The sequence below is a fragment of the Lepidothrix coronata genome, unplaced genomic scaffold, assembly GCF_001604755.1.
Source record: "Lepidothrix coronata isolate B3197 unplaced genomic scaffold, Lepidothrix_coronata-1.0 Scaffold14, whole genome shotgun sequence".
In the NCBI taxonomy this organism is placed as follows: domain Eukaryota; kingdom Metazoa; phylum Chordata; class Aves; order Passeriformes; family Pipridae; genus Lepidothrix; species Lepidothrix coronata.
In genome coordinates this window covers 2,049,638-2,074,117 of record NW_016690194.1, presented here as the reverse complement: position 1 = coordinate 2,074,117, position 24,480 = coordinate 2,049,638, and the positions used below count along the sequence as shown (strand labels likewise).

Below are 24,480 nucleotides of genomic sequence, written 5' to 3'. Positions count from 1 at the left end.
ATAAAAAAATAAAAAATGTTTCTTTTATCTGCAATCAAAGTAACCCCAAAAATTGTGCAGTGGATACAAAGTTGCTTAGAGGATCATGTCCTGCCCCTTGAAATAGATGGAGTGTTTTCCATTGTAATATGTACAGTACTGGACTGTACCTGTTCATAAATATGAACATCCGAAAATCTCATCTCATTAAAATGGCATCAGTACCATCAACAGCATTTCTGCAATTGACTCACAGTTAGCAGTTGCTACAAGTTCCTGTTAGATCCCTTTTCTCTAACTCTGTTATGCAAATTTTATTGGAATTTTTTCCATCGTTGGTCACTCTGAAATGCTTTGGAAGGATCAGAGGAAAGGGAGCAAGAACAAGTATAAGCTAGCCATAATTCCATTGCATAATTAGTGGAATAGCATAAAGCTAACATCAGCAACATTGCTAGTCTCCTTAGTGAAAACTGTAATAAGTCTGGAGGGTCAGAAGTTGTGCTGAGTGACCATCTGTCAGAAATGGACCTGCAGTCATTCAGATCTGAGCTTTCAGACAGAAACTAGATGGTGCTAGTGCAAATTTTGATTAATTTGTCTTGGCTTCATACAACATTATTTTGTTTATCAGTACTAGCATTTTTCAAGTTTTTTTGCCAAACTAATTCTTGAAAAAAAACAAACAAAACAAAAAAACATCCTTTTTAACCTTGCATCATATTGATTTTAGAACATAATTTTTTTTTTAGATTTTATTCACTTGTCCAACAGTTTCCCTTTGCACATTAAATTGTTTGCATCCTATAAGTACTTTACTCCCTTAGCACATTCAGGTGCTAATACAGCGGTGGATAGACTTTAATTGCCAAGCCACATTACAAAGAGAGAGAGAACAGCCCCTGAGAAATTAGCATTGTGCTCACTAGCATCAATGATTATGAACACCCTAAGACTGGTGCAGTAGGAAGTTTAAATGTTGCCATAGAATAATATTGAAATTTCATTTCCTAAAATTCAAGAGCTAGAAGTCATAACTAAAATATTGATTTAAATCTAGTAGTTACCTTTCTCTAAGATAAGCTTTAGAAATGCCTATTAAGGCTAGACTGTTGTCAAACTATTTAAAGGTTAGTTTAGTGCTTGTATTGACAAGTAAAATGTAAAGTTGACTTTCAAAGTCTATTGAATAAGTGGAACTTACACCTTTGTTAGGTTTTTTAACAAGATTTTAGAGTAAGGTCACTACAGACTTCTTTGTTTTGATTTTGTTTCTTGCTCCATATTGGATATATTAGCTGAGATGCTTTCAATTTACTGAAATGTTTTGTTCAGCTGTCAGTTTCTCTTCAACACATTTCTGACTCTATAAGAGATGCTTAGAAGTGATTAATAATTTGTATTACATAACCACTGGTTCTGTAACAGGTACTGTAGAAGACTAACCCATTAACATTATTAAGTAATTTTTTTTGTGAAATGGAATGATTGCTACAACATCGACTAGAACATTTGTTGTGTCTGAAAGTTTTTGGGCAGGTATGATTTTTCAACTGGGGAAGTGTATCATGCAGAAGCTAACAGGACTTTTATTCATGACTATGAAGACTGACATTTTTCCACTTACACTCTTAAGTAATAAAGGTCACAGTCAATTCAAGATTAAAAAAAAGCTCTTGTGAGTTGCTGAGTGCTCTCAGTTTGTTCTGTCTTCTCTCATGTCCAAAGTGTTCAGCATTTTGCAGCAGCAAGTAGTTCTAGTTCAGGTAATAAAAGTATACTGCAAGGTCTGCAAATCCATAGGGGCTATCTGTTGTGTGAGAAAAGAGACTGCAATGCTTCTGATTAGGGGTCAAGGTAAGAAAAGAATCACTGCCAAATTGTTCTGCAGCTTCTTTAGGGGAAGAAAGATGTCACCTGTTTATAATTCTGTAAGAAAACAAATAAACATAACTCTTGATTTTATTTATCATTTCTGTATTTCCAGTAAAAAGAATATGTGAAGAGTAAAACTAAGAGAAGTGACCATGGTTAATGAAGAGCACTTTCTGCACTCCTCATTTAAGAAAGAGAAATTTGCTGAGCCTAATAGACAAAGAGTAATAATCAACTGAACTTATTGTAAGAAGTGTCAGGATCTTTGAACCACAGAAAGGATTGATGGACTTGGAAAAAATGACATGATACATTCCACATTCTGCTGTCATCTGCTGTTGCTGAACTGTGAAGAACTGTGTATTAAGGCTGCTTTCTACTGTATTGCCAATCACCTTTTTTGGACTTGGAAGTAATATTTTCTTATCGGGTCTCTAGTGGTTTCGTTTGCATGCATTCTGTAACTATGCACAAGCAAAATCTATTATCTGCTTTACCTATTTAAGAATAAGCACAATTATGAATAAAATTAATTTCATTTGTTTTGACCCCTCAGTTCTAATCTCTTAAGTCCACATCAGTGGAAATTGGAACTGATATCACAAGAGTTAGGGTAAACCTCTGAACATACTATATGAAAATGAGCCTCTAAATATACTTTTGCTGTTCATAAAAAGGAGAAAAAAAATGTTATTTATAACAAGGCCTTATGTTGTGTAAATATGTTGCCTTTGAAATATTTTTGATTTTGGTTTATTTCTTGTAAAAGAGAAATTCTCTAATTTATTTAGTAAGTGCTACTGTGAACTATAGTTTTATTGATGAATAAAATATTTTGTTCTAAAGACTAATACAGCTCTTAACTTGCTTTTGTTCTATACTGGACTTATTGTTCTGGCATTTCTCTATCTTCATTAAATGGTTTTGAGAGGCGTCTTGAGATATGACAAACAGGGCATCTGTCTTTATCTATTACCAGTTCTATAATGAAAAGGGGAATCTTGAAATTAGAGCAGGAAAGGCAAGAGGACATACTCAAGAGACATTGCTTTATAAAAGCATTTTGGGTTTTTCAGTATGGGCAATCATTTCAAGATAAATAAAAAACTGTTCCAGTTCTTTAATTTTCTAAGCAGCAGAGGGAATCCCAAACAGCAGTGACTAACACCAGATTTCATGCTTGGATGCAGTGATGCATTTAAAAATTTACACACGTGTCATTTTGAAAGCTTACCAAAGTTAATGGTAATAACATTTGTTCTAGGAGTAAGCGTAGCAAACCTGTTGAAAACCCAGAACTTGGCGTTTTAAGTCCTAGAATTATGCTGTGTACCTCTGGAGAATTTTTCATTTAAGTATTTGGTGTAGTGGGGGGGGGTTGTTTTGGTTTGGGGGAGGGTTGTTTCTCTTTGTTTTACTTTGATGTAATCCTATAATCCTGACAAGTAAGAAGGTATTATTCCTTAACTATGCACAGAATAGAGAAATCAAAAGGTTGGGTTTTTTCTTTCTAACTGTGTACTCTGTGGCTTAACTTAGAGCCTCTGCTTCATGATTACCACTTTTCCAGACTTTAAAATTATACCGCTTAATCTCAGCAAGATAATTTTTCTGCAGTATTCCTGTGAGAAATACAAGACTAATCTGCATGCCCTGTGAGCAAAAACATTTTGTGCATCTGTGTCAAGTGTCTGCTCCTTCATGCACAGTGTACAGAATATTTAGAATGTGTCTCTGTGGATAGCAGATACTTGTGATTCATCCAGTTTTGGGAAAAACATTAAATTTATTAGTTTAAGAATCAGATTAACCTTCATGAACCACACACGTCACTTTTTCCCCAATTACCTAGCAGACTGTAGTGTCTGAATCATTGTCCTTAGGAAGACACTAGAGGACACACAGCTACAACAATTCTGTCCAAAACCAGAATGTCTATATAATGATCGAGAGACTGAGACATCCTTTGTATACAGTTTCTTTAACATGGTAATTTATAAATTCAGACAGTCATTTAACACTTGTAAAAAGAAATCCTGTGTAGACTATGGAGCCTGCTGGGAAAACCCTCTCCAAAGCATGTGCACTTAAAACTCTTGTGTGTATGTGTGACTACACAGTTCCACTGAGAGGGAATGGAGATTACAGCTAAGCAATGTTAAGCTAAGTTAATGATCAACAATTTAGAATCCATTTTTTTCTCTAGCACTGAAATTATACAAAGTTTCAAACATCAAAGAGCACAGGAGCTTGTAGGGATGTGCAAGTTTCATGTTTAAGTATTTTCGTTCTCTTCATCTTGCATTGGTGTTTTGGATTGGTAGCATTTGATGAAAAAGACTTTTAAACATACCTATAAAGCTGATGAAGCAGGATATGTCAAATAAAATAAAATATATACAGAAGGCATAATCAACTCCCTGGGGTATTAAAGTAACACATTGGTCTATTTCTCCAGGTCTAAACAGATGGAATTCACCACAGGGAGAAGAGAAGAATTAGGTCACAGACATGGGCTAACTGTGGGCAGCGGTATCTGACTACTCTGGCCCTGCAAGCTGCCCAAAATGAAAAAGCACAGGTTGATGCCCGCTTAGAGAAAGGTAGGGAATAATTCCAAATTTGTATATCTGATCCTGTGACTTAATCATATGGCACTGAGAGGTCAAGTTTTGCCTTTGGTGGTAGCATATAATAATTGTCCTCAATTAAAAACAAAACAAACCAACCAACCAAACCAACCAACCATGCAAACAAACAGAAAAACACCCTAACTTCATGTCCTTGTACTATATTTCAATGGTTTGAAAAAAAACTATCCCCCCCAAAAAACTATCTTGTTGACTCAGCTTATACTTCAGGCAGTTTAATTTCATATAACTCAATGGTATTTTCCCAAACTAGACAGTGATAAAAGATAAATGTGTAGGACCTGACTCTGCAGCACTTTTGTATCTGGGACTACTTCACAGGTATTTTACACTAGCCTAAAAAGATATTGATACCAGTACTGTGGTATGAACAACATTAACCCAGGGGACAGGGATCAAGATGTAAAACATTAAGAAATCATTGTTAAAATTGCTAATCCCTAACTTGATCCCTTTTTAAGTTTTGTGACTGATGCTTGCTTGGAAGTAGTATCCTGTGAAGTTCATTAACTTGAACTTTACGTATGAATTAATTGTTGTTAAATTTTTTAAATATTTGGTAAATGAAATTGCTAATACCAGAGAAAATATTTAATCCTCACTAATTCATTGATTTAGCATTAACTTAGAAACAGAAAATAAACATTTCATATTGAGACGTGTATGACCTTGGATGACTAGAGAAAAATCAAGGTGGAACTACTTAGATAATATTAGAAAATGCCTGAGACTCTTTATATAGGAATGGCAAGTTATGTAAATAAGCACCATCTTTAAATAGATTAAATGCTACATAAAAGATTCCTCCATTCTTCCAGCTGCTTTCCCCTCCCCTTACCAAGATATAAAAAAATCAATCATTTGCTTTACTAACGTATTCTGTTGTCTGATACAAGTCACTTGTCCCTACAGGCCTTATCTTAGTATCTAAATCATTATAGATGCAGAAACATAAGTAGTTTCTCCCAGTAGGGATAAGAATGGGTTGGTCTTCAAGGAACTAGAGAGTATCTTGTATCTGCTTGATGTATAAAAACTTCCGTCACAAAATACATCAAGAACACAAACTTCTGCAAGGTCTGAGGGAAGATACTGGTAACAAACACACAGGACTCTGTAGAAAAGAGACAAGAGGCTGACTAAGCTAGATAACAGTTTGGTACAGAGAACTTCTAGGTACAACAGACTTCATAATCTCAGCTGAAATTTGCACAAGTGACTTGACTTGGTTGAGCTTTTGCCCCTTGTGTGGTATAAAATAATTCTGGCTTATAGAAAAAAATCTTATAAAGTTATAAATCTTGGTGAGAAACTCAACAACTTATTCCCTAGTGCATTGCAAGATCATAGAATAGTTTGGGTTGGAAGGGACCTTTGAAGGCCATCTAGTCCAACCCCCTTGCCATGAGCAGAAACATCTTCAACTAGATCAGGTGGCTCAGAGCCCCCACCTGCTTACTTTAATTAAGAGTTTTATAAATATAATAGTGCATCACAGAGTAACCAGTGGTAAGCTTCTCAATACTTGTATGCTTTATGTATTTATGATCTTACTTGCAATGGCTGCATTTTTCCGTTCTGTCCTGTGGAAGGCGCTGAAGTGAAATTTGTCTGTGTTCCCGCAGAATCTGTGTGGGTTTTTAAAGAAACCCCTGCATACGAATTATTTCTTACCTGTCATCTTCTTGATAAACCTATTTTATTTTTTCAGTTTAAGGAACAATAAGAGATGTCTGGCTGATTCGCTCTACACCTTCACATACCATTAATAATATGGTATCACCAGCATTTAAGTAACTCAGTGGAAAATGTCATGTGTGATAAATTATGTGATTTATTTTCCCTTAACTGGCTGTAGTGGGTTTCTGTGGTTAGGTTTTGATAGCGAGGGGGCTCCTGGGGTGGCTTCTGCTAGAAGCTGCTAGAAGCTTCCCCTGTCCAGTGGAGCCAATGCCAGATGGCTCCAGGACAAATTTCCTGCTGCTGGCCAAGGCTGAGCCAATCAGGAATGATAGTAATGCCTCTGTGATAACATACTGAAGAACAGAAAGAATTCCAGACAGGGAAGAGCGGAGTGAGAACATGCGAACAGCAAGGTGGTCACCAAGGTCAGTGCAGAAGGAGGGGCAGGAGGTGCTCCAGGCGCCAGAGCTGAGGCCCCTGTGGCCCGTGGTGCAGACCATGGTGGAGCAGCTGTGCCCCTGCAGCTTGTGGAGGACCATCAGGGTGCAGAGACCCACCTGCAGCCCATGGAGAAGCCCATGCTGGGGCAGGTGGATGCATGAAGGAGGCTGTGACCCCGTGGGAGGCCCAAGATGGAGCAGGGGCCTGCCAGGGACATGCAACCTCTGGAGAAAAGAGCCCACACTGAAGCAGGCTTTTCCCAGGTAGAACTTGTGGCCCCTGTGGGAGACCCACACTGGTGCAGCTCATTTGTGAAGGACTGCACCCCATGGAGGAGTGACCCATGGGACAGCAGTTTTGTGAAGAACCTTTGCCTGTGGGATGAACTCATGCCAGGGAGGTCCATGAAGAACTATCTCCCATAGGAGGAACCCCAAGGGAGCAGGGGAAGGACTCCTCTCCCTGACCAGCGGCAGAAACAGCAATTTACGGGAACGCCCATTCCCTGTTCCCCTGCACCACTAGGGGGGAGGAGGGAGAACATGGAAGGAAGGAGGGGTGGGCGAAGGTGTTTTTAAGAATATTTTACTTCTCACTCTTTTAATCTGACCCTGTTAGTAATAAATTCAATTAATATCCCCACTTTCAGTCTGTTTTGCTCGTGATGGTGATCAGTAAGTGACCTCTCCCAGCTCTTATCTCAACTCATGAACCTTTTGTTGTATTTTCTCTTCTCTGTCTAGTTGCAGAGGGGAGTGAGAGAGTGGCTTTAGTGAGTACCTGGGGTCCAGCCAGGGTCAGCCCACTACACTAGCTCAGGGTAACATTTTACCTACAGGATGTAATTGATCAGGATGCTCTCTGTCACAGGAAATCGTCCTAGAACAGGTCCCCTAGCGAGCGCCTGGTGTGTAGTGTGGTTTCTAATTGCTACTCTTCCCAGGCTCCAGCTCCTTGTAAACCTACCCAGCACGATTGCTCTGCCAGAGCAGGCACCAGCAGGAATTTGCCCACGAGCGATTATTCCCTGCTGAGAGAACAGCAGCCGAGATGCAAGGACACAGCAGGTGCAGTCGTGTTAACAAGTGACCGTCGCAGCTCCTTGTGTCTGTGACACCGGTCATATTCGGGATCCCTGAGTTCTCCTAAGCACGCAAAGACGTCTGAGCAGCACACCAGGGCCCAGCACCTGTTTCCCAGGGACAGCCTTGCCGCGCCCTGGCAAGGGCCAGTGTCAGTGTCAGTGCCGAGGGAAGGACACCGGAGAAAGGCGGGAGAGGAAAGCGCCGCCGCCTGCGAAAGCCTCGCCTAGCGACGGGCCGCGCTCGGCTCCGATACGGCTGTGTTGTCTCGATAGCACAACAATTGGATATAATTAATCCTGGCGGTACTGAGGCTGGAGCCAGCAGGGACTGCGAAGGAATCCCACGCCTTCCACTTCTCCCCTTTCCCACACGGCAGAGCAGAGCCCTACCAGGCCCATCCCCGCGCTGCTCCGCGCGCCGCCGCCGGGGGGCAGCAATGCTCGCGCGCCCCGGCCCCGCCCCGGCCGCTTCCGCAGCGACGCTGGCGCTATGTGGCGGGCGGGGGCGGCGGGCGCGGTTCGCGCCGCGGGACGGGCGGCGGCGCGGGGGAGCGGCGGCACTGGGGGCGCCCCGAGGGTGGGCACGGCCGCCACCGGTCGCGGCCGCACGGTGAGACAGGGGCGGGCAGGCGGACGGGAGGGCGGGCGGGGGGGGGGGCGAGTCGCGGCCTGCGGGGGCGGGCGGGGCGGCTGCGGCCGAGCACCCGCTAGGGCGGGGGACAGGGAGCAGAGGGAGTCTGGCGGCGATTCCCGGTCCGGCCGCCGACTCCAAGCAGGTTGTTGTGAGCTTGCGGCTGCGCCGGGCCTCCCGCGGCCGACCGGCGGGGCGGCGCGTCCTCTCTCCCTCCCTCTCTCCTTCACTCAATCCTTCCCTCTTTTCTTGTCCCTTTCTCGTGCCGTCCCTCCCCCAGGACCTGTCACAGCCCGGGAGCTGTTTCACTGCCCTGCAGCCGCTTGCCAGTCGCAACAGACGCGCTGTCCGCCCCGACCGCCACGGGGCGTGCGCGGGAGGCCATGCTGGCTGTGAGCCGGCACCGCGGCTGGCAGCCCCCAGCCACGGACCGAGGGTGAGAACACACACTGATGGAGGTAGAGCCGCTCAGCCTGGGCAGAACCTGAAGATATTCCTGGGCTTGTAGCTTTTGATTCTAAGTGTGTGTTAAAGAATGCTGAAGGGTACAGTCAGAAACGTAGGCACCGCCGTGTATTTTGTCGACCTGTAGCGTTGTGACGCTGTTCTCCGTCCTTTCTGTACGTGTCATGGTTTTGGATAACGGACAGTTCATCTGTAGTGCCTGCGGATAGATGTCAAACCCCATGGAGAGAGATGGGTCTCTGTTTTGCTCTCCTGTGCTTGAAGAGGGGCTATCATAGTTCCTTTCCAAATGTCACTTGCTTTTCAGCTCAGTCTGTTAGTTTTCACAACCTTGCACAAGTACACAAAAAGCAATCAATAATGCTCTTACCATTTGTTCAAATAGTCGGCTCTTGTTAGGAAGAAAATGGCAAGCGTGCTATCTTTCTTTCTTGGTGGATAGAATAAGTGCTTCTGCTAGTATGTCTAGTCTGGGGATCAGCTTTATCTTTATCCATGTATTGCATCTCCATTTTGCTCTCTTGTCTGATATTGCTAGTACGTTGATACAGCTTTTCCATAACTTTGCTGTGGTTTTTAAAGCACTTCTTTTTTTCCCCATACCAAGATAAATTAGAAGCTAAACTGCTTGTTTTACAGAAAGCTCTGAAATATGAAGTAGTTTTGACTCTTTCGTACATAAGTATTCAGTGACTCTATTTATATCAGTTTAATATGTTCGTAGCTTCCAACAGAGGGACGCAAGTTGTTGATATTGCAGTGTTTGAGTGGTGGATGGTTGTGAAAATCTGGGCCTAAGCCAGTTGTCTGAAGTTATTCAATATTTCTGTGGTAGACCAATAGAAAAGAGAGCAGTTCTCTTTCCTAGTTCACTTTGCTGTGAGTCAAAGGATGGGGTTTTTTCATTAGGTTGTATGAGGAAGACAAGGGTGTCCTGGATTACTTCAGTCACCCAAGGACTAAAGCTGCATAATTCTTTCCATATTAGCTCTGTGATATAGAATATGAACATTTTACTTGAGGATGGAAAAGACTTCAAGGATCTATTTAATTTATGTGATAAATACGTAATTTCTAATTCTTCATGTTTTAACTTCTAATTGCATTTTACTTTTGCTTACTTTCAACAGCAATTACGATATTCTTCAGATGTGAAGAGCAGGACTGTTCGATTCATGAATTTGAGAAGTGCAGGAACTCTGAGTGACACAAGGTGAAATGTATTTTGAGATACTCATATGAAAATATCAGTTATGTATTTTAAAATTACTTACATACATGTTAAGACTACCAGACTAATGCTGATGTGATTTAAAGGACAACTACAGTTTTATCTAAAAGCATTTTGTGTGAATATGGGAAGTCACTTAAGAAATAATTCATGTACCTAAACGTGGGTGTCTAGCACAATTTCATGTATGTCAGGGGGTATGAAGTTTCTTCTGATGCTGAGAGGGTGTGACACAGCATCTGTCAGAGGCTTCTCCCCTTCTAATGCAGCAGCTGGAGACACAATGAAGGATTGTGTGGGTGTCTGAAGTGGCTCTTGCCATTAAGTGCCTGAACTGCATCTTGAACCAGTACATGAATCCTACCTGATCCTAAGGCTTTCTGTTCTCCATGTCCCAAGGCGTTTTTGTGGTGTCTCTCACATAAGTGGCATAGAGTGTATTTCAGTAACTGGCTCACAAGAGACTTTTTTAGAAAACGATGTTCTGTATTATCAACTGATATATATTAGATACTTAGTCCGTATAACTGTTGTATTGCCATACCCATTAGCAAGAACTGAGATTATTTTACTGAATTGTCTGTTGGTAGAGATACCCACCTACACACTCATTTAAAAGTTGACACTAATACAAATGGAAAAACTTATGTGATTTAATTACACTTGGTTAATTAGACTTTTTTCCACTAAAGAGGATGACAGAAGCAGTCTCACAGGTGCTTACATACACCTTACATAATGGCTACAAGAATGCTTTGAGACTCTCTGGAGAAGACTTTAATTGTATGTATTAGTTCAGAAGCACACTTTAAATAGCATCTAATTACTAGGCTGTGTTGGTAATTCCAGTTGTGCACAAACATGGCATGTGATATTGATGCTTCTTAACTGCTTATAGCTTCAGCAAGTTTTGTAGAGCCAAATGACATATTTCTAAGCAGGAGGTGGTTTTGTCTCTGTTCGTAGAGTTCAAAACTAAGTAATCCTTGCACAAGGTCCATTTATGAAAATGCCTTTCTTGGAAATCTGTCTCTCCTTACTAAAACTCTCCTTACTTCTAAAGAAAGAAGTATATTTTCCTCAGTTAAGAGGAAAAAATTTCAAAATTCCGCTGCCAGTTATAAGGTGGATTGTTATCTACATCACCTTAAGAAAAATTACTACTTGTTTTATATGGTCATTTCATGGTTACTGTTTCATCCAAGGTCATGGTCTTGGTATGTTTTTATTAAAGGGAAAATGGTGTCTTCCATGCTTTTCCTCCTAATTACGGACTTTTATGTCATTTGTAGCTCTTTAGATGAGACCACTTATGAAAAACTGGCCGAAGAAACACTGGACTCCTTAGCAGATTTCTTTGAGGACCTGACAGATAAGCCTTTTACCCCAGAAGATTATGATGTCTCTTTAGGGGTATGTTTTAAACATTGTATTTCCACTGTAATTGTTGTTGGTTGATTTTTGTTGGGTTTTTTTATTAGAAAGAGATTAGATTTAGATTAGTCACCTTAGTGCTGACACTTAAAATACAATTAGTATTTACAGCTTGATTGTTAAAATATGGCTCCTTTTACTGACTGGGGCAACAATTCTGGTAAAAAGCAACACATACTGTTGTATGATTTGAGGATTTAAAATGTTTCATGTATAGGGAAAGGCATAATATAGAATAAGTGAACACAAGAGGAGGTGGAAACTGGTTTCTAATTTCTATAGACAGTAGACTATAAATTTTTCTAAACAGGCATAGACATCTGACATAGCAATCAGTTCCCTTCTGGCGAATACTAGGACAAGCCTACATGGCATAGTACATTTGCATAATGTGTAACTGTTAGAGCAATTTCTTTGATTGCCCTGAATACTGAGAAGCAGCATTTGTCTTGACCAAATAGATTATGTTTGTCTTAGCTTTACTGATGACAGCCTATGGTGGAGAGAAGCAACAAGATAATGCAGTGTTGGGGTAAGTGGTTGCAGAAGAGAGACCAGAGCGTACATGGGGAGAAGGCTGCTGTCACAGGAGACATTGGGTGGCTGCTGTCCTGATAACTGGAGACTTCAGTAGGTCAGCCACTCAAATTCTTTTACAGGAATGATGGACTCAGATTAGAAATGTCTGTTTTATTTGTATAGGGAATTTTTTAGTTTTTATATAAGGTCAGTTCCTGAAGTGGTTTGTGTTTGTGTGTTACAGCCCTCAACATGACTAGGAGAAGTCACCACACTGCTGTCTGTAACACACGTCTTTGATTACTACATTTTTTTGAGGTCACATAACTACTGCTCCCTCTTTATGTCTTACCACAAGGAGATGGCTTTCTACTGCCCCTATCAGTTAAAGTCTTATGCTCAAGGTCGTTGAAGCAGATGGTTTGGATTGCACTGTGCAAAATAGGAAACCAAATAATTTTGGACTTGCTCCTATGTAGCTTTGTCATCGTAATGTTCTTTTTTTGTTTCTGATAACTAGGATACAAAATAACATATTGTTAGTAGCATTCTGTTTAGCAAATACTGTTTGTTGCTTTAAGTATGTAGCTAATGTTATAGCTAATTGCTTTCCTAGTAAAAAGCATTTTTTAACCACTACTCTTCAGTATGTTTTAGGATATCAGCACCTATTAGCATGATGTAAAGAGCTTAGGACAAAAATTAGTAAAAAGATTAAAATTTACCCATTTAATAGACACCTCATTAAGGTGAAGGTGATGAGTCATTTTATTTAATAATTTTTTTCTCCATCCACTGTATGGGGGATTTTGTTTGACACTGACTCATTGTGAGGTTAAAAAGGTAATATTTTTACATGGTAATTTTTACCAGTGGTCCTTTGTTGCATAGACTGTATGATGACAATTAATAATTTGCTGTCGTTTCTGTTAAGAGCAGAAGTTTTAAGTAGTCCCAGCTTGTAATCCAAACAAACAAGACTGTTGCTACAGGAAGCCACAAGGTGGCAATCATGATAAAGGTCTGTTGTGCCTGTCTGTAATGGTGAACTTGATTTCTTCATGTCCGGGGGGGAAAAATCTCTTTCAAAGAATATTCTTGTTACCAAGAACATTCATTCAGTAGTACAAAACACATACAGCAATATTTCTTAACATATGGTAAAAGTATCTTGCAATTTAAGTTATTTAAAATTCAAATTGTATTTTCTAGTATTTCAGAAGTATTGAAAAACATATGGAAAAATGTTTTCAACACAGCAGTAGAAGTTAACCTTTGTTTATTTTGCAATGATAGAGCAACAGTACTCTCTAAGAGCTGACACACAATGTAGTCAATAGTATAAATTTTTGTTAACTCTTTGAAAACCTATTTAATTAGAGTGTTTCTGTAGCATAAAGGATAATATCATGCTGAATAGTTAATATGGCACTAAAGAACGCATAGAAGAATAGCGAAACCTGTATATTGCTACTCAGGTTTAATCCCCCATCCTCCTCTTATTGTGCTGTATCTCTACAACTCTGAGACCACTGAGATATGGAAAAGTTTAAATTCTGACAGCCAAAGAAGTAGCTTGTTCGCATCCTTCTCTGCAGAATACCAATATCCAATAAATAAACTGGAAGGACAACCTGATGGCAGTATGAACCAGGAGAGCCTTTTATTTTTGTTGTACTGATCACAGCCATAAATCGCTTAACAAGCACAGAAGCAGCCTGTTCTCAGATCCTGAGAGTATTGTTTTGTGGCTGGTGATCCTTGAGATAAGTTAGAAACCAGTAACACTGAGTTACTTTGTGGGAGAAGGAAACTTTGAGCTGCTGCCTGTGCTACAGAGTAACAGGCAGTAGATACTCTTATATGAAAATATTTTTTCCCCCATAGTAAGTACTTACACATAGCAAATAGTCCTAGCAGTTGACTGTAGCTCTAGCAGTATCTTCTTACTAAAGCATGAAAAGCATGATTCCCTTAAAGAAGCTTTATTGTGCTATAGGGCCTGAAGCATTTTAGACACTGCAAATTAAATATGACTACGCTATTATCTGAATCATCACACTCCATTCTGTAGAAATGTTTCCCTTTTTAACTAGCATGATTCAGATCATCTGTAAATTAACTCTAGTCCAAGTAGTGTTGTTTTTTTTACTCTTAAAGTTGGAACAGAAAATATTTTTCTCAGTTAGGAGAAATGTGAATCAATATTGTCAGTAAGAAATATGAGCAAGGAAAAGAAATGCTCACTAGGATAATTGTCTAAAGGTGGAATAACTAAAACAAAACCAGGAGACCTCATGGAGTTTAGAACTGGAACATTTTTGAGGTATGAATCAGAATTACTGAGAAAAAATTGTGTTTATTCCCTGAGAAACTGTTACAGTTACTTAAGAAAAGTAAGGTAAAATTACATGGCTCTGAAATCCTGCAATGATTCCTGACTTGTAACCACACCAGTTCTGCATTGTTCATGAATAGAAAAAAGTTGTTATTGGATGATGTTTTAATTGTTGCAAAATGAACTAATGGTCCTTTCAAGATGCCAAGTCAAAGCCCAAGAGTGTCATTTAAGTAATGCCATTGTGAATGGTACAAACTAAAATCAAACTGACCAGACAGTTTAAAATATAGATCAGACTCAAAGATATGCAGCTTGTGCTAGGTATTAAGACAAGTTTTGAATACCTAATGATCGTTTTTCCAAGCTATTACTGTTTAGGAAACAGTTGAGAATGTGATACAGATACATTTCTGCCACTGCAGATGAAGTAATTGTTCTCAAATTAACAGAATGCAAATATTTATTTCTCACTTTTCTTTATCTTTTAAGAGTGGAGTACTAACAGTTAAATTAGGTGGTGACATGGGAACATATGTAATCAATAAGCAAACACCAAACCGTCAGATTTGGCTGTCCTCACCCACTAGGTAAGTTATGTGCTAGTTATGAACGTAATGTCTGCAGACTGAGTGGAAATGTACTTCCTTGTTTTTATAGCATAGCATGGATCATATCCTTTTCATAAGTAACCCTTTAGCTCTGTATATTCTCAAAACATGATATAATCTAGATGTTCAGTTGTGATTTGCTGTAGAGGTTTGGGGTGCACTGCAGTACACTGACATACCTAAATTAATGCAGGAAATGTGTAATGCAGAATTTTCATAGACTGTTCCAGTCCTAAACCACTGTCTACAGGACTATAGCCTACTTACAGAAAAAATACACAGCAATGATTAAAAAAACCCAAACAAACAAAGCTTCTGTTGGAAAAAGACTGATGATGATGTTATGATCTAAACCTCTCTTTGTATTTAAACAGGGTGGCTCCTTCCCTTTTAAGCTTGAGGGATTTCCTGCTTTATATGTTTGTGCTCACACTGTTTGTTTTTGTCAAGCATCTGCACTTCAAGGGAGCCCTAGCTAGCTGCTTCCTCTGTCTTCTCTAACACTGTGCTTTGATCCGTTCCAGGTTTTCTGATTGGTTTCAGCATGGAGGGCAACCAGATAAGTGAGAAAACATTGTAGCTGTGTCATCCACCCCCCCCCCCAAGTTTTTATTCTTTGCCACTATCCCTGGAAAAGAACTGAGGGAGTTGGTCAGTGTTAATGGTGAAGGAAGCAGTTTATAAGATTTTTGTATCACTAACACAAAGGTTTCAGTATTTATGAAAAACGAAATTCAGATAATTTCTGTCTGTTTGGAGCCAGCTCTAGTTGATCTAATACTGATGTGCTTCAGCATATGGAATATGGAGTTTGTGAAAAACTTTTCCTTTTTTTTTGTTTGTTTGTCTGTTTGTTTGTTGTGGGTTTTGGGAGTTTTCATTCTGTGTGTATGGTTTTGTTTGTTTTGATTGCTCCAGTAGTGAATAAAAATACACAAGAGAACTACTTGAAAAGTCTCTGATGGTATTTTTCACCATGATGAAAAATTATTCACCTATAAACATTAAGTTTTGTACTCTGTTAGCTGATATTATGGTAAACAGTGGTATTTCCTGAAATATGATGCTATATGTTCACTTACTTCCTCACTTCTGAAAGGCAACTCTAACAAATACTATATGATCTGGACTGACATCTTCCCAGCTGCAGTATGCTGGGAATGAAAGAAGCAAATGTTGCTGTCAGTAATTGCTTGCATTGAAGGTTTTGGGGCATTTGTACAGTAAATGTTGATCTTGAGTCTTTAAGAACATATCCCAAGGGAGACAAATTCCTAAGATGTGTAAGAGATGTTTTCTTGGAATTTTTTTTTAACCTTCTGTTTGGTATTGTGCATCTACACATCAAAGTAAAAAGTTTACTTAGTTGACAGTTACAAATAAGGGCTGTGAGGGGATGTGTGCAACCTGCCAGCAGTGTGATAGCAGTAATTTCATGTAGCTCCTTTGACTGAAAAGACTTTTTAAACTTACATAGTATCACCTTAATGTGATATTTTAATTCTTCTATCTTACTGTTTAAAAGTGTATGCAGATTTTCCATAAGAAATACATTTAGTCTGTATTTAATTTAATAGGCATTTTATAGATTTCACAGGATCTTTGCTTAAATTATTAATTTTAAATTTAAAAGTCACATTTGTACAGCATTTTGGAGGTTCAGAGAACTATGGAAGTGTTTCATATGCTAACAGTAATCACCAGTATTTACTGCATAACATTTAAAACCATTTCAGATAACATACATATTTCTTTGTTATTGATTAAATGGTCTGTCTTAGGCTGAGTTTCATGGATAACTGGATCCCATTCCGTCATTCTCTAGGTGCAGGACAGTATAAACACACGCTTGTACCACAAAGGCTAAGAAATGAGAAATGCACGGTAAAGTAACTGGAGCACATAATCTTGATTCCAAACAGTTACCAGTTCTGATACAGCCAGGGAGACTTCAGTGAAAGTGATTTCGATTTGTGCTTGTGTTTATGACTTCTCATACTGTGATTAGTGGTTGGAAAGTTCTTCATTTGGCTCTTGGGAGTAATTCAGAATATTGAGGTTCAGATCAGTGTTTGTTTGTAGAGAATCTGCAGGTTGTTTTCATATATATATAGGATAGTCTGTTTTCTGCCAGACCATGTATGTTGACTGTCTGAGTTCCAGGACATATTATTGTACAAGATATGTTTATCATCTGGTTTATTCCAGATGAACCTTTCATTCCTGTTTTCTTGGTTTCGTTGACATTAACAGTAGTGAGTACCTTTCAGTCATTGTCCTATTTCACATGTGGAGAATTGGGTGGATAGAAAAGTCTGGAATGGAATGCAGCTGTTCAAGTTTCTTTCTTGATACTTAATGTAGGCCTGAAAAAATCAAGCCAGCAACAATATGATAGAACAGAAGAAAATAGCATTTTAGGTACAAGTCTACCACATGCCAATATATTTGCTTTCAGCTGGTAAATTATTTTGTTGCATCTAAAAAGAAAGTGAAAATGGTGATCTCTGTTCTGCTGTGGTTAGAATATCTGCATGTGACTGGAGCAGAAACTAATCAGTGGCATTAATTCAGCATTATAAATATCCCTTGTGATATTTGTGTGCAAGAAAATCATTTGAATGAGGGAAGAAGGGTGTAAAGGAAGAAATCATGGAGAAATCAGTGCCAAAAGCAAGAAAGGAAAGAGGTTGTCTCCACTGGGAGTGACTGATGTATCTTGTCACCTTTCACATATATCTGTTTGATGGCTCAGTAGTTCCTGACATACCTGGCGTTTTCTGCTTCACTTCCCCAGATTGTCCACCAGTCATTCCCAATGCTGTCTGTTCCTTTTCCTGGGCACTCTCTGGCATACATTATAGATACAGGCTTCCAGCAGGTCTTCTTGAATAATCTGTATTTACACAGTGTGTGATGTTTTTGGTGTTGTTTTTTTTCTAGTGGGCCCAAGCGCTATGACTGGACTGGACGGAATTGGGTGTATTCTCATGACAGAGTATCCCTTCATGAACTACTATCAAAAGAATTTTCAACAGCATTAAAAACTAAATTGGATTTATCCTGTTTAATATATTCTGGGAAAGAAGATACTTGATGACATTGTACCTCATGGAAGTTTAAAGACTTTAACATCAAGCAAAGCCCTTTCTTGGTTTCTGAAGTACCTGAGCTTAATTTTGTTGGGTTTTTTGGCATCAGTATGTTGTGCAACAAAAATGAAAATAATATATTTTTCATCTAGTGTTCAGTCTTTCAGTTTCTGTGCTGCTGTTTGAATATGTGTCCATGTAGTACAGGTGGTTGAGGTCACCCTTCCTTGTCACTTCATTCCTTGCTTTCTCTTTGCAGAAGTAAGTCATAAATTCTTATTGTCTGTAGTCTTGTTTGGAGATACGGACTGACCCACCTGGTGACTTCCAACCAGCGCACAAACACTAAACTTCTTTTGGTGAGACATTCACCAAAACCAAGAAATGCCTGTAAGTTGCATTGGCATAAGTTGTGGTACTGTGAATGCATTGCATTAAAATTTGTGGCTATTTCAAGTAACACATCGCAGTCAAATTGAACATGTCATAATACATGTAATGACATTTTTTTCTCTTAGTATTGCAGAACTTGCTATTTTCTCCAAATTCTAAATTCTACTTTGTTTCATATTAGGACTTTTTTTGTTTTGAGCTAACCTTTAAATTACCTAGAGGTCTATGTGGCTGAATGCATCTTATGGAACTGGAAAGGCCAGTATGTGATATATGGGCAGCAATATATCTGCAGATGTTTCATTCTGTTACTGTGCATTTCCGTTTCTCTACCTTTGTGTTCTTCAAAGATTAAAAATGCATACCATTTTTTTTAGTTGAGCAAAATTAAGATCATGGTAGCAAAAATTTGAGCTAATTTTGTTCTGTTGCATTTCTTTAGTAAGTGGTCTTAGATTATCTTTTTATCACCATGATACAAGGCTCCCCTTGGCACTGTGCTGAGGCAGAAATTTCTTAGAACCGAATATGGTACTTAGGCTGATGAAGCTGTCTTCATCAGTCTGTTAAAAATGTGAAGGAAATAAATCATACACTCCAGATCTTAAAACAAAAACATTCAAAAGAAATCATAAACTCCAAGAACACTTCCATCATTTGCACTATTATATTATTACCACTTCTGTGTTTTAATTGCCTATAAAATGGAAGGACAAAGTGTTGACTAATGCATGAGGAAACAATTGCACTGTATTCGGGTAAATTGTATGAGAAGATGTTCAGTGCAAGCTGTTTTCTTTTGGTTCCTCTGATGCTGTGGTTAGTTTCGAATGATTCTCTGGCTAGCTTTAACAGGTAGGATTGATTTTGTCACTGAAAAGCAATAGCTATAAAGTACTGTCGCCCATTATTTGCCTTTAGAGTATAAGCATTGTTACCTGCTATTTCCCACTGCTAAATAGAGTACGATTTCACTGGAAGTAGCTCTTGGTTAATTGTGCATGCTGTTTGCATGTTTTTCAGTCAAAGTAAATTTCAGCTCTACTGGATGAGGTAAATACAATGACTCTCTCATAAGTAGAAGAATAAAAGATGGTCTTTTTTAAAAAAAAAAGCAAAGGAAAGGTAAAAACAGAAGATTTTTTGCTATTCTGAATTTAGAACACTGAAAATAGGGAAATATGGGGGATGTCATGTGTTTACTTTTATAGTATTAAGCTCAATCTCCTGGTAGTTCAGATAGCCATTTAAACACATTTGTGTAGATGCTGATGACTTGATATTTGAATTGAGGATACTTCCTCCTGGTTATTCCTTTGCCTGCTCACATTTAATTAGCTTGTGTAATTATTTTTTTCCAATTGACTTTTCCAAAAATTATTTTCTTAAGTAATTTGCATGCAACATCATCACCAACATACCTCTGATTTATATTTGGAGGTTCATTCTCCATTCCCTTATATCTCATGCAAATGTTTTTACCAAAATAAAGTTGCACATAGAATCCTTAATTCATTACGTAAAAGTGTGAATTGAGGATGTAATGATAAGGCTAAAGACCACAGACATGCATATTGTTTTGAATTCTTTCTTAAAACACTGGAAAGGTTCTCTGCAAATTTGGCCAGTCAGGGTGGTTTCTGTAGGAGCACTTCAGGTTTCACAGTTGACATGCCTTGCCCTTCATCTGTAATACTACTGCTATTTATGCAAACAATTTCCTGGTTTTAGGTATCTGGGTAACAAATGGATTTAATCTTAACTGGTGAAGATAAATATTGTCAGCACATTAGAATGAGTTTTATCTCGGTGTATAAAATGAATCATAGGATGTGACTCATTTTTTGCTTTAATACTTGCATCAAATTGTAAGTAAGGACGAAGACTCCCATGACTGTCACACTTGGACAGTGGAGGCACAGAATGATCTCTGATCATAATGTCAGACCTTGCCTATTGCCCCAAGACAAATAATGCTTCCATACTAATTTTTACTTCTGTAATTTACTAGAATAAGAAAATTGTTGTATGGTTCCCCACCTGACATCATGTTAATTGTTTCTTGCCTCACCTCTCCCAGAAGAAGTAGCCAAAGGAAAATCTTTTCATACAGACCATGAACAGACAGTATCAGTAACAATCATTGTGTTATGGGCATTACTTTTTCCCAGAAGACTGTTGCTCCATCATCAGTGAAGGAGAGCATACAGACTGCTCTGGAAAGATGACTGTTGGTGTCTGTAGCTTTACTGGATGCACAAGCTCAGCACAGACACTGCAGTGTGTTGTGGTTCCTTTAGCTATATGAGAGTTTTCACCAACAGCTAATCTGATTATTGTTTTTTTCTGCTTTTGGCGTGCTGTCTGCAAGACCTGGCATGTCTGGACTTGCTAAAATTCATTGCTTCCTCTGTGCCGAGGAATTCTTTGGAAATCTCAGTTCATTCATGTAGTCAAGCTTCCAGCAATTGCATACAGTCTGTATTCGTGGAGAAACGCCACATTTGGTTGCCAGGAGTTATGTGCCTAAATGTTTGTTGATTCCTTTCCACTTATGGTAGTTTTTAAGAAAATATTGCCTCTTCCCTGCAAGACTGTTCTTTGTGATAAAATCACTCCATCTTATTTCCTTAAAATTCCCAGTGTCTTTTGGCAGCCTCAAAAAATGGGAAAAAGACCTGTACTGAAGAGGAGTTAGCAGAATAAGAGAAAGGGGGGTTGCAGGGAGCTTTGTGTTTGATTTCTTTTAGCTTCTGGTTAATGGTTGAACTCTGTGATTGTGCTAACCAGCTTCATAATGTGTGGGAGTCCTGGGGAGGAAGGCGGAGGCTTGTCAAAATACCTGGAAGAGCATTCAAAATAGAAAAGGAAGCATGGGAGGGGCAGAAGCAAAGGCTATCAGGAAGTGATTAACTTTGCCTAAGGGCTGATGTCATTGGCAGGGCAAGGAGAGACTAGGGGCAAGCTGCTTCACGTCCTGGCCCCTTAGGGAATGGTGTTTTAAATTTACTCCACACCACTATTTATAATTGTAACCAATCAAACATTCCAGTCCATTTTGCTATTGACTTGCTGTTTGTTTTTTTTTTTTAAAATTCCTCTTTAAAGGTAAGAAGAAATTTACTGGAGTTACATCTATCCCAAATTGTCTTTTATGTAAATTGTACTGTTGGCAGTCATAGAACAAAGGCAAGATTCATGACCTATACTGAGGGAGATGGTCAATGGAGACTGCTTTGCTGGGGGGTAGAATAAACAGAGCTATGAACAAAGTTTTTTACACAGTTACTAATTACAAACTTTTTTTGGAGTTCAGGTTAAGGAAAGACAGACAAGTTTAGAAAAGGAAACAATAGATGTTTAGAACAAGCCATATAATGTTGCTGCCCTCTCCAGTTTGCTGAATTGATTTAGAAATTGTTTGTGTCATGGTAGTTATGTGATCAATACTCAATTACAATGAGTAATTTTGTAAGCATTGTTACTTTCCAGATGTAGGCTCTTCTGCTAGCCATGAATGTTCTCTACTGTTATACTAAAAAAAAAAAAAAATCAGTAATATATTAAATGTGACAATAGTCTTACTCCTTTTAACAAGAATTTTAGAAGCATTAACCAAACATCCACTGTTACAAAGGTAGCTTCAGAAAAAGGAAGACATTTGGAGAACTAACAGATGAAGTTTTTAAACATTCATTAATGAAACAAGACACCCAGCACAGTGTAAACCAAGTGATCTGACACATACCTGGAAGTAAGACTAAATTTCCACTCCTTGTGCCTAGATTCTGCCTGAATGCAGTATTGTATTACATACTCATCTCTGAGCCTGTCACTGACTGAAAACATCAAGTTAATGAATTAGCCCTGAATTAGTCTTCCGGCCCCTCTCCCCCCAGGTGATTTTTGCTGTTTGGGGCTTTTAGATTGAGAGAGTCACTTGAAGACTGCTCTATGTACATACGTGTTAATTATTAACTATATCTACAAGCAGGCTTTTTTCATACAATGTCTGAATGCAGTTTCATATTTGCTGTCAATAAAACAGGCTCTTTCAGTGCCTCCTTCCGAAGTCCAGAAGCTGCATGACGAATACTGTTTGCCTTCTTTATCTAACTTTCTGTATGAGGCATACTGCATTAAGTACACGTATTAGGAAGAAATTTATCTGAATTAGAAACGCTGTGGGAATCCAAAATATTTAGGATCTGTTGAAAAATCATCTGCCCTTTCTCACCCACAACTAACAAGTCAGAAAACTTGTAAGTAGATTCTGTTTCACAGGCCTGATGCCAGGGATTGCACTATTTAATTTTAGAGGGGCTTGCAAGGGGTTTAACTGTCTGCCAGATAAGAGAGCAGATAAGGAATTCCTGGTGACTTTAGTGCTTTACAATGCAGAAGAAATACGACTCCAAAGAATCCTGCCAGGGCTGTTTGGTCTTGTCTTTTTCATCTCAGCTGCAGGACGGACAGAAGTGATGCTGGAAAGCTGATACCTGTGGAATGCCAGCCTGAAGTGCAGTTCCTTTTGGTATGTTACAGTTTCAGGAACATACTGATAGAACTGTAGTAACACGAGGTTTTCCGGCATGGAAATGGAGCTGCTCTGCCTTCTGCTAAACTTGGGTGTTTCAGCTGAGAGATGATGTGAACACAGAGCTCTGCCGAATGCACCATTTAAACGGCGCGCAGCTCTTCTCTGATAAAAAGGGCAGGGAGAAGCAGATTGAGAGGCAGTGTGGAACACTGCACCATGGCGTTAAAGGCTGTCTCAGAGGTCTTCCCGTTAGAAAGGTTCAGATGGGCAATGATTCCAAGTTCCAAACAAAACACTGATGTAAACGGAAAACACATCCAGGTTCTAGGCTGGGCGACGGTGCACCTCGCCGGCTGCAGCGGCGACGGGGCTCCGCTGGGCCCGCCCGCAGGTCGGTTCTGTGCCCCGGGCCCGTCCCAGGACCGCCTCGGGCAGAGCCGGAGACCAGACCCGGGGGGCACAGCCGGGGTCTCCTCCCGAGAAACGTGACAGGCAGGGAAAAGCCGGGGGGCGGGGCAGGCTGGCCGCGGTGACTCAGCGGCGCGGAGCACCGGGCTGCGACCGGTATTTCCTGTTCCCTCGCCGCCGCCGCGGGTGTCGGTGTGTGCGGGCGTGGGCCGGGGGCAGCCGGGCGAAGGTTCCCCGGCACTGGGTGGCGGCGGCCGCAGGTGGGGCCCCGCCCAAGGAGGGAGCGCGTTTCCCGCCCCGTCCGGCTGCCGCCGCTCCTCCCCTGCCGTGCCCTGCTCTCCCCATTCCTGCCCTCCCCTCCCCTCCCCACCTGGGTGCGAGGCCGGCTGCCCCCGCCCGTGCCCCGCAAGAAATCGCCCGACTCGGCGGGAGCGCTCACAGCGGCCCCGGCCCCATACCCGGCCCCATACCCGGCCCCACACGCGGACTCGGCGCCCCCGTCGCTGCCCGCTCCGGGGCGGCGGGGCAGGGCGGAGGGCAGGGTGAGCCGCAGTCCCAGCGCCGGGCCGCCTCGGGGACCTCTGCTCCCGCTGCCGGACGCCCTCCGCGAGCAGGCGAGTATCCCCGCGGGATATCCCCACCCCGACCCCGTGCACCGCACCGCTCCTCTCCGCCCGAGCAGGTGCGGTGCCCCTCGGCACCCCTTGCCCTCGCCGCCACTGCTTCCGCTCCCCTCCCCGGCGGCCGCGCTGCGGGCACGGGCTGCGCAGCTTCTCCCTCCCGCTCCTTTGTGTGCTTTTGGTTGTATCTCCCCCTCGCCTCAGCTTCTCGGGCGTGCTTTGCCGCCTTCGTCCGCGGGGGCTGAGGCGAGGGCTGCGCCCACCACCCCGAGGAGGCTCTCGTGGTCTGGCGCCGCTCTCGCCGCGCACCTGGGCGGCGCAAACAGCCCGGCTTGGGCCGGGGATCGGCTTTCCCCTAACGGGATTAAGCGGCTCTCGGTGACTTTTTCCGTGTTAAGTACTTTCTGGGAGAGTGCGATACTACGTGGAAAGTGGGAGAGATGTCACCGGCGAGTCGGGGTGTTTGTTTACCCGGGTTTTTCCCC

The 24,480-nt window shown here is 40.8% G+C and overlaps 3 protein-coding genes across 5 annotated transcripts in view; all 3 read left to right on the top strand.

The window, feature by feature from the left end:
- Positions 1-2,705, top strand: part of PIP5K1B (phosphatidylinositol-4-phosphate 5-kinase type 1 beta) — a 108,876-nt gene extending 106,171 nt beyond the window's left edge. For all 3 annotated transcript variants that reach the window (XM_017806085.1, XM_017806086.1, XM_017806084.1), the window contains one exon: positions 1,967-2,705. In XM_017806085.1, coding sequence (XP_017661574.1) covers positions 1,967-1,969 — 3 coding nt within the window. In that variant the 3' untranslated portion in view covers positions 1,970-2,705. The remainder of the gene's footprint in view (positions 1-1,966) is intronic.
- HACD4 (3-hydroxyacyl-CoA dehydratase 4) overlaps positions 1-24,480 on the top strand; it is a 186,710-nt gene that overhangs the window by 57,589 nt on the left and 104,641 nt on the right. The gene's annotated exons all lie outside the window — the stretch shown is intronic.
- FXN (frataxin) lies at positions 8,204-21,715 on the top strand. Its single transcript, XM_017806096.1, has 5 exons — positions 8,204-8,323; positions 9,940-10,022; positions 11,333-11,453; positions 14,824-14,921; positions 17,886-21,715. Exons 1-5 carry the CDS (start codon positions 8,204-8,206, stop codon positions 18,037-18,039), a joined length of 576 nt encoding a protein of 191 aa, XP_017661585.1. The 3' UTR covers positions 18,040-21,715.

Bases quoted from the DNA above. Each gene is read 5' to 3' on its own strand.
- FXN (XM_017806096.1), top strand. From the start codon at position 8,204: ATGTGGCGGGCGGGGGCGGCGGGCGCGGTTCGCGCCGCGGGACGGGCG. The intron at 11,454-14,823 runs GTATGTTTTAAA...TTATCTTTTAAG, and splicing joins ATTATGATGTCTCTTTAGGG to AGTGGAGTACTAACAGTTAA. The intron at 14,922-17,885 runs GTAAGTTATGTG...TTTTTTTTCTAG, and splicing joins TGGCTGTCCTCACCCACTAG to TGGGCCCAAGCGCTATGACT.